This window comes from Myzus persicae, unplaced genomic scaffold (genome assembly GCF_001856785.1).
Source record: "Myzus persicae strain clone G006 unplaced genomic scaffold, MPER_G0061.0, whole genome shotgun sequence".
Lineage (NCBI taxonomy): Eukaryota > Metazoa > Arthropoda > Insecta > Hemiptera > Aphididae > Myzus > Myzus persicae.
Genome location: NW_019104347.1, coordinates 21,141 through 32,437, shown reverse-complemented (window position 1 = coordinate 32,437; position 11,297 = coordinate 21,141). Strand labels below are relative to the sequence as shown.

The window sequence follows — 11,297 nt, the reverse complement described above, 5'->3', positions numbered from 1 at the left end:
GGTGGTTTCAATAAGCTCGTTTTTTTAAATTTTTTTTGTCGTGGTTGCACTGGAGCGGGTGTACTAAATGATGTTTCTACGTTTTGTACTGCATTTTCAAACGAGACTGAATTCTCACCTCCCACTTGAATTTCATCATCATCTGAATGAGATAGAACGTCATCTTCGTCGTCAGTTACCACATCTATGTTACTTATGGAATCCCTTTCCTTCGTGTGAGGTTTTAAAAATTCCATTTTTTTACAAATTTTGTTTTTTGTCCTGACACTGTAATGGATTTTTTAGCAGCTCTTCTGTACCCATCTCTCTGACTAGTCCAAATTTTTTTGCAATTTTGAACTAAAATAAAAAATAATAAACTTTAATGAATAAAATAAGGACTATTTTTATTTTGACTCGACATGTTAAGTCTAGGGCTTGAAATCGATTTTAAATATCGATAAAAATCGATTTAAAATTACAATTTTTTTTAAATTTAAAAATATTTAATAATTTCTGAGAGGACTATAATGTTGTTCATATGTGTGTAATAATAAAATAACTAAAAATGTGGTTTCTAAGGCCTGCAGTTACGCATCCGTGCAAACGACAAATACAGGTTTCAAAATTAAACAAAAGTTTTCAAAATTAAAATTATAAAAATGTAAAATAGATATTTTTAATCGAAAAAAAAAGAAAAATAATGTTCAAAATTTAATTAAAAATCATACTATTATAAAATCGATATATTCTTACAAATTAAATCAGAAAAAACAAATATCAATATATGAAATTTAAATTAAAACCACAATTTTTCATTTTCATTGCATGCCTTGTTTTTGACCAAAAAAAAAAATGGTAATTTTATGCTTAATTGTATTCATACCTGGTTGATTGATTTCACTGGCAATTTCTCTCCACAGCGATTCTTTATAAGGATGTTCACTATATTTTTTATCACTCATATCGTATAGTGATGATCGTTCGCGAACTAGTTCAATAAACATTTCTGTATTCATTGTATAATTATACTTAAAACAATAAATTTATAAATTAAATGTGTACAATAGTTAACTCAGTACGTCGTGATTATGAACTTATGCCGTTCAATACCAAAACAACTTCGACACAGTTATCGATTTGACATGTGAGTGCATGTCGCTGCTATAATTTGTTTATTTTGTCCTGCAGAAGCAGTTTATTGCAGGTTATTGCAGAAATTTGCAGCACGTTAAATAGGTAGATTTTACGTAATAGTCAATACGGTAATTTATTAATGTATATATGTTTAATGTATATCAGCAGATATATAAAACATATTGGAAGGTACTGACGACTAAAAACAATAACAGCTGTACCTATAATAATATTGTGTTTTGAAATATTATTTTATTTTCCTGAATTAAAAATTAAATATAAATTATTATTGTTAGTGTTATATTAAAAAAAAATATTTGTAGACAATTTGTTAAAAGTATTTTATGAGAAAAACTATTTTAAATTTCCGTCAACTTAAAATATAATAAAACATATTTGCATACCTAAAAAAAGATAACTTCCGAAACCTTAAACACTAGTTTGTTTTATTTATCCTATACAAACTTTAAATAAAAAATAGTTTTAATCCTTATGGACTGTAATAATTGATATAAAATTAAATTTTAAACAGCTCATAAATAGAACATAGTTAGGTACTAACCGAAAATTTAATAAATACAATAAATACGTAAGAACATTTAAATTTTAAATTAATGTTTTGTATCTACTCGTAATTTTCCTGCTGGAGAGTTAAAAAAGTCCTTAAACTGATTACGATATTGAAACGCTTGCCTTTGAGCACTACCTCCTTGTCTTGTAAATGACGATAAATTACCTAATGACGTTGTATCGGCTACTTCGCTGGTATGAATTTCACTGCTGTCTTGTTTAATATAATTATGTAAAATGCATGTGGTCATTACTATTTTATCTGCATTTTCTGGTAACGATTTTAATCGTCTGCAATATATACGAAATTTAGCTGTCAATTGACCAAAGGCGTCTTCAACTACTTTTCTAGCTCTTGATAGTCGTTCATTAAATATTTTTTTTTTTACATCGCTGTACATTTGAGGTCCTGGATATGGTCTTAATAAATAATTCTTTAATGGAAAAGCTTCGTCACCTATAATAACATATAGCAACTTTTCATTTGTACCCGGTAGTGTTCGATTATTTGGAATGTGAAGTTTATTTTTTTCAAGAGCTTTTCCAAAATTTGAATGTGATAGAATACCTCCATCACTATTTTTTCCAAACGCACCAATATCGACAACGGTAAATTTATATTGGGCGTCAACTAATGCTAGAAGAACAATCGAAAACGTTTTTTTATAATTATAGTATAATGAGCCAGTGTTTGGAGGGGCTTCAATCACAACGTGCTTTCCGTCCAAAGCACCAATGCAATTGGGAAAATTCCAAATTTCCAAGAACTCATTTGCTATTCGCTCCCAATCTTCTTTTTGAGGAGTTTTGATACATTCTTCTTTTAGTTTTAAAATAATTGCATTACATACTTCGATGACAATTCCTTGCACAGTCGAATGGCCTAATCGAAAACTGAAGGCTATCGTCTAGTACGAATCTTCAGTTGCCAAGAACCTAAAAATAATATCGAATATTATAATTATTATTATTATTATTATTATTATTTATATATATTTTTTAGTATTTAATTTTATAGCATCCACAAACATTATTTTAATCATTTCTTTTTTTAATTAATTAATTTAAGTCCTAACCTTTAAATTATATATTTTAAATATATTTATATATAAATAATACTGTAAATAAAATAATTTAAAAAACTGAAGTTATTGAAAATGTCATCAAATACTATAAAATACTAAAATAGGAATAATTTGTTTGAATAGGTATTACACAACGAACTTATAACTACATCCTAATTCAAATACGATACAATCTCACTAGCTTAATTATAAATGTAGACACATAAAAATTAAATAACAATTTCTATTAAATATAATAAAATCACTTACCTCAAACATACACCTAGTTTTTTTTTAGCCGGTATTGACTCTCTAAACTGCTTATTTTGTTTGGAAATTTCATTTTTTATTTTTAGGTAAAGTACGTTAAACTGAAATCTGGACATTCGGAAGTACTTAAAAAACTTGTCTTCATGATCCTCGAGTTGGTGACATAGGGTTGCAAATTCACCTTCGGTTTTCCGTTTTTATAATATATCATGGACCCAAATTTTTCTTTTTCGTCCAGACTTTTGTTGTACATTCTTTGTACTTTCTTCTTCTTCGTCTAATAAAATTGCTACAATAGCCCAATCTGACGTTGAAAAATTACGGAACATTTTACAATTTTTTAAACACTGCAGAACTGCACAGAACGACTACCTAGCTGCGTAAACCAATATTGAAGTACCTACTCGGCTACGCTAGTGGTTTGTAATGAGTGACTACATAATATTTTGACGGTAGATGACGGACGATGACTGTTAAGTGTGAATAGTTGGACGATTTGTCGTGCCGTTACGTGCTGTGACGGTCCGTGCCCGTGCCGTAACAGTGTGAATCGGGTTTAAGTCTTACATTCATCTTAATACATAATCAATTGATGATTAGACCAATTATATACAAAGAAAGGGTCAATACCTAAATTATGAATCGATCCGGCATGATTGGAATTATATTTGAATTCCATCAATGATTGTATAGGACAGCTTTCTGTAATTCCCAATGTTGCATTTTGAACTGTTGTTTCGTTTTACTCAACACATTAAGGTTATATAGATTGGATGGTAAAATTCGTCCGAATTCCAAATCAGCAACATTTTTTCTCCTCTAATTGGAACCGACATTAGTTGATAACTCTTCACCTACCCTCTTCTGTTTATAACCTTTCAACTGCCTTTTTGTTGTATGGCTTGTTTCTGAACCTTTTGTATCTTCTGTAAGAATATTTATAAAAAGGGATTCTCCATATTTTGGTTTAAAATCTGCCCATCCTTCAAGTTCTGATCCACAACCCTTGCAATTTGCCCCAAAAGAAATATATTTTTCACTTCTAGAAGTTTCTCGAGAAACTTTCACACGCTTGTATGTAAAATTGCCTGGCAGCTTATGTTCTTTTAAAAATAAATCATTTACAACATCTGTCCACATATGAGGCTTAAGTACATCATAGACTCTACATCCTCGAGTTTTATCTTTATAAGTTTGTGTTACAGGGCATATTGTTGAAAATGTATCAAAAGGTATAGTAATTTTAATCTATCAGTATTATCACCGTAGCAACGAATAAAAAATTATAATATTATAATATTAATTCAACTTAAAGGTTATAATAAACAATAAAAATTTAAAAAAATCCAGACTAATAAACCGTCTCCGCTCAGAATCGTTTTTCATATACAATGATATTACATCATTGAATTCAAGTTTAATACAATAAATTATACATTAACCCGTTTGTAATCTACTGTACAGCAGAGCGACATCCACTTACCTGCTTTTTTTGCATAGTTTTGGCAAGCAACTTGACTTTCTAATTTTGAAAACCAACTTGCTATTACTTGCTTATTATTAGCTATTTTTTTGGCATACTTTTGATGTGTATTTGTTAACGTGGGTGGGCCAAGTTCATGGACGTATAATAACTTACATTATTTGCAAAAACGGAATGTACTTACTTTCGTTTCCATTGTGTAATTATTATAATATTTATTTATTTTCATCAAATATCTTCATAAACGTATGTTTGAAGTCAAATATAATTAGAATATTGTCAAAACGGTATGTATCAAAACTTATAAGTTCAAAAAATAGTTAACCCCTGAAGTAGAAATTCAGTTATCTCGGAAACGATATGGTTACAAATTGTTTGGTGTCGGTTACAATTAGTTACTAAAAGGTTACTAAATTTTGGGATAGGTCCGGATTCGATTGGAAAAAGTGGGGGGGGGCTGCTTGAATTTGACCCCCTGATCTTGTTTTATGATTTCTAAGTTTTCAGGTGATTTACAAATGTTTACAATTTGTTCGGAGTCAATAGGTGAAAGTGNATGTACGTCAATTTTTTTATTGGAAAAAAACAAACTATTTGTATAAAAAAATAGCAACAGAAAAACGGAACTAATATATTAATAAGTATAATAATAATAATAACAATAATAATAATAATAATAAATAATAATGTAAAATAAATAATAGAGTAAATATATTATTCGGCTGGTTTCCTATATTTTACAGATCCACAAATCTGCTTTAAAGTAGACTGTTTGGTTTGTACGTAAGAATGGAACTCTTGACATGATTTGTTTATGTTACCCTTTGTTATAAGAATGGCTTTTAATACACAGACTCCCAACTGAGTTTTTTCCCTGCTCCATATTTTATTCATATGAGAGAACACTCTTTCAACTGGAGCGTTACTGCCTGGCAGACACAAAATGTATTCAACAATTGAACAATTACAGAAAAATTCACGTGTGAGAGATCATTAGCATTAAAGTGCGTAAATACTTCCACCCAACGATTTTCAGTAGGTATATTCCCGGTATTCCAGTCGTATATTTTTTGAGCTGTTATATACTTAGAAATTAGTGAAAACTCGTCAAACAATTCTGTGTTTTGACTGCTACTTATAAATTTCTGTTCAATTAGTAAGTCCATCACTTTTTGTACGTCTTCCCACGAGGGAACCTTTCTCATATTTGCCCATTCAAATTGTTTTACTTCTTCGTTGAACTGATTCCACTGCTCCAAATATTCTTTGCTTGTTTTATAAAAATTAGAAGCTGCAGTTTTTACGTTTTCTTTATTTATATCACCAGTTTCTTGTAATTTTACCATTATATTACGGGTGGCGTGGGGAAGATAGCATGAATTTTGTTTTTGATCTAAATTATTTTGAAGTTGATTAATTTCATTTGCGGCATCTATCGCAGACACGTTTTGGCCTTCAAACAGCTTGATGAAAAGTAGCTGATTGTGCGTGCATAAAATACAACCATAATTCAGAGCTGGGATTTTCAAAAAATTCTTTCAGTATATTCGGGCATTTAACAATGCTCAAAAAATAATTTTTTAATGGCTGAAACATTTTCAAAACTTTCCAGTGCATGCATCAACGCAAGCCATCTAGTTTTACTATAACCAAGAAGTTTTTTGTATTCTGTGTTAGCTTTATTACAAAATTCTTTAAGAGCTTCAACACGAACGCTATAAATGTAAAAAAAATGAATATATTTTTACAATTATGCATTCAAAATCAACAGGTAAACAATCTGCAGCATTGCATTGTGGATTATGTGAGCTCCGCATACAATTCCTATAAGTGTCCTTCCAAGAGAGGTGTTCAATTTTGCATAAACGTTATTAACTCCTTTTCTATTTTTTCTTCCAAAATTGCAGTTAGTATTGTCCCCACAAAACGCTGCAATTTTTGACGTCAGTTCGTTTTTAGTCAATACTTGTTTTAAATAATCCACAATTATATCTGATGTTTCACCCGGTTGCTCTTGAAATTCTAAAATCTTTACTTGCACTCCTTCATACGGTAAAAAGTAACGGACTAAGACAGTTAATAATTTTGTAGGATCATGGTTTGAAGCGTCCGTAAGTAAAGTAATGCAATTCGCTTTACGGAGATGGTCATTTAACTCATGTATTGTCATAGGCGCCAAAACATTTACAACAATAGCCTCGGACTTCGTGCGAGCACATCTAAATTTTTGCTCGAAACATGTCTGTATTAATCTTGACGCACAATCATTCGAAAAAAAGCTATGACTTTCCTGCACAGTATGATAAGCCCAAGTGGCTTCAGCCGCAACAACTTCAAAAAGAAGGTGAATCCGTTTTTTTGAAAAATTTGTGCATTGATGAACTTGAAGTAGCAGCATGGTCGGATAATTTGTGTTTTTCTGACCGTAAATGTTTTTCAATATCACCATCACCACCATGTGCGACACTAAAATCTGTACGATACTTTTCACACGTGACGTCGGAGGGATCACTTCTTTGTTTCACAAACGGATACTTGGTTTTTAATTTATCATTAAATGTACACTTGCGTTTGGGCATTTTAAAAACTAAAAGATCACGTAAAGTCGTAAAGAACGTTAGCTAACTCGAGGTACAGGTGTACAGAGCGTGACAAGGCCACGGAACAACTAAGATAATAATATTATGTGTATGTATTCGGCTGTATTCCATTTATCGCCGATTCCCGCAGTTGACGTGGTGGCAGCGACAATAACAATAAGATAGTTATTTTTGTACTATTTTTATCTATGGACTATGGGTTTGAGTGTTTTACGTAATACATATATATATATATTACGTAGTTATACTATACGTCTATACGACTATACAGTATAATAGTATAAATAATGTATGATTGTGATTTGTGATCAATAAAATAAAATACTAAAAAAAATTTAATAAAATTTAATACTTACCACAAGTTGACTTTTCTTAAAGCGGGACATTTTTAGGTTCTTTGGGGACACCGGGACACTTAGCTCGAAAGCGGGACGTATGGTCACGTTAGGTATGTCTTAAAAATTCCAAATTCTGAATAAAATTTATGTTAATAAATTCAACGGACAGTGTGGAACTACGATGCAAAGAATTGTATGCAATATTCACTTCAGCAATAATGACCATTGGGTAATCATAAAACATTGTATGGTACATTGGTAGCGGTTATAATGTATATTATTTCTAAGGTTGGGCAATTCATATCAAACGTGTTAAATAAAAAACTACAATGTACAGAACGGTTTGAAACATGGAGTTAATAAAAAATATAGTCTGTGCAGGTACTTCATAATCATTATTTATGTCTACTGAGTATGAAAGAAAGGTATGCGTGGAAGCTACTAACTCAAAAATTGAGGTATATTAATAATGTCACAAAATACAACAAAAAGTGTATTAAGCATTGAAGTTTGCACAACAAAGTATTGAAATATAATAACGGCGGATGCCTTATGAACCAAATTAATACAAAATAACAATTGCTTACAACTCGAAAGATGTGGAGTTGGAAGTAGTATATCATGTTATCACGTCACACATAATATCATATAGTTGGTATATTTTAACACTAATAATTTTTGTAATGTGTATAAATAAACATTTAAATGACCTAAAAGATAGAGGACATTATGTAATTACATAAGTATGTATTCATGTACCTACTGATATTGCGGTACTTTTAAATGTTTAATCAAAACTAAGAACCTAAGAGTTCCTAACCTTTAGGACATCCTAACTTTCTTAATGCTACATGTAGCTGAAACACAATTTAATAGCAATTAAAAAAATATTGAATATTAATAAAACAAATGTATCCAGTCACAGCCGAGCGCGTTGTAGGTTTGTAGGTTTTGTACAAAATATCGAGAAACTTTTTAGCATGCCTGATGTATACTACACATATTTAGAATAGTGAAGTAAACGAAGTGTAATGATGAGTACAAACAACTTAAAAATAATTAGAGCACAGTGAATAAAGCATTGAAATTAAGTAACTATATGTTTGACAAATAACAAGATATCTGGCAAACCACAAATACTAAACATGTTAGCCATTGGTTGTGCATGTGTGTGGAGATGTACGCACTTCATTATTGCACATGGAATTTTTCAGTGAAAAAAACCTACCAAAATATTATCATTACATGAGATGATACAATAGTGTATACAATTAATAACGGTAATCATCAACATGTCAGTAGCATACATTATGCAAATACACTGCAATTTCTGATAATCTTGTTAAAAATTATACTAATATGGACATGATAATGAATTGTGAAATATGGTTAGAGTAGTCATCTATATTATTATATGAATATTGTCTTACTCGTGTTGATCTAAGTATTAATTAAGCACATAACATAGCATACATTGAACTATATCAAAACAGTTGAACGTTGCTCATTAAAATAAAATCTAGTATAATGTTTGTGTTCAACATGTCTCAAATCAATAATATAATAAGTCTCTAATCAAAATGTAACAGTATTAATATGTACTATCTGTGAGTAAATTCAAACTACAGAAATGTGTGTGCGCCTAGCAATGTCTAGTTGATGTCGGTTTATTTGAAGAAAATAGCTCAGTTGACAAATAATAAATGTAATTAGATAAGTTTACATGATATGAGACCCAGAATTTAGAATTGTTTTTTGTGCGGTAAGGTCAGCCAAAGCATGACTAAACGTAAACATTATGTCACTGGTATAAAAATAATAGCTGTGAATATCAATTAATATATTATGTTTTACAAATCGAATCATGACCAAGTCTATGATTTATCATGGATTTATAATATACATCGGTCAGTTCAAAATATCCATCGCACGTTATTTATTCTTTATTATCCTCGAGTACATACAGGCATGGATTAACGTATAGGCAAAGTGCAAAGTAGGCATTTGCCTTAGATGGCCGAAATTTTAGGGACGCTTGAGAAGTCGAGACGAGAAATAATATAGAATGACATATTTATGGATAACATAGAAACTAACTACACACACAAAAAAAAAAAGGTCAATATGTAATTGAAAAAATATTACAAAATTATGAAATTACGCAGACATAATATTATTAATAAAATATATTAGTTATAAAAATACGTAGGTAATCCACTTCCAATTATTTAAAAATAAATGAGAATATGTGGCCTGTGCAGCTATTTTGAGGCAGCAGTATATTGTTTAACCATGGATAAGTATATTATAGAATAGATAGGCAACTCCCATGTTCTAAAAACGAACCGTTTAACAGCGCTCCCGGTGGTTGTACGAGAAAACTAAAACAACGCTACCATCGATAGTTATTGTTATATCGATAATACAGCTTATCGATAATTAACTACTATTACTATCGATGTTTTTTTCTAGAAATAAAATTGTTGGTAAGGAATCAGTGATAAAAAAAAAATTATTTTCTAATAAGAGATCATTTTTATTAAGTAGTTATCAAACAAACAATTGCATAGTTGTATACAAATAATTTAGAATAAATATAAAATCACAATTAGAAGTAATGGAACATTAAATATATTATATATATATATATAATAATAAGCATAATATAATATAATATAGTACATTTGATTAATAATAAGAAAAAATGAAATATAAAACTAATATTCATATTATAATATAATAAATAAGGTTAATAAGATAAATGAATATAAGGTAAATAATAAATTGAAGGTTTCTAAACTAAATGTGTCAACTCTTGTAATTAGAATTATTACAACTGTTACAATGTTATTAGAAGCAATAAAAATTATATACAAATTACATAATTTTGTTACATGATGCGGTTAGGTAACCGCATGTTAGATGTACCTTATAGACAAAAAGATACATTGTTAGCTGATCACGTTATTCGCATTCACAGATACAGAGATCCTAAAGAAGAAGATGGTGATCCGTTCAAAATAAATGAATGTGCGGATGTTTTGAGCTTGACAACTTTGGGAGATAATTGGTCCGGCATAGAAAAAAAAATGAACTCCCAATTTGTTTCAAATTATATAAAAATTGCGAAAGTCATAAAACCGGAAATGACCGTCTCGGCAACCAACAAAATTGCGGAAGAGTATGCAGCTCTAAGATGTTTGAATCCAGATGATAGGACGACATTACCTATAACTACAAGGACATTAGAATCTTTGATCCGTCTCTCGACTGCACATGCCAAAGCTAGGCTATCAAAGGCTGTGGAGTCGAGAGACGTTACAGCAGCAACAGAACTGATGAGGGCATCATATTTAAAAAAATATTAAACAATGTATATGTAATGTATATGTATTTACTTAAATAAAAAAAATGTTCAATGTACTTTAATAAAAAAAATGTTAACTGTACTTTAATAAAAAAAATGTTCACTGTACAGGGTTTTTATTTTTTTTTACATGTAAATGACGGGGAGGGTAGCTGGAGACGTGCTCCACCGTGCAGACCTATATGTATTTACCAGACATATTATAAAGTATTTTTTTCAAATTGTTAAAATCTATGGTGAGTAATAACATAAGAAAGATAGTATAACAAGTATGTAACACCTGCCTACCTTTTATATATAAAAGGTTCGAAGGTCGAACGTACCACCTGCCTACCTTTTATATACCAAAGGTTCGAACGTCGAACGTACCACCTGCCTACCTTTTATATATGGTTGTGGAGGGGATATTGTCTATATAACGAATTGACTACCCATATTAAGGGTCTTTCTTCATCAACATGACTTCCAAACGCACGCAAAAAATTTTGT

At 30.2% G+C, this 11,297-nt stretch overlaps 1 protein-coding gene across 1 annotated transcript; it reads right to left on the bottom strand.

The window, feature by feature from the left end:
- Nucleotides 1–240: 240 nt before the first annotated feature.
- Nucleotides 241–3,349, bottom strand: LOC111041385 (protein ALP1-like). The gene is made up of 3 exons (XM_022325654.1): nt 3,283–3,349; nt 1,746–2,569; nt 241–339 (listed from the first exon to the last, which is right to left on the bottom strand). The coding sequence occupies exons 1-3, from the start codon at nt 3,347–3,349 to the stop codon at nt 241–243; spliced, it is 990 nt and encodes a 329-aa protein (XP_022181346.1).
- Between the last annotated feature and the right edge of the window lie 7,948 nt (nt 3,350–11,297).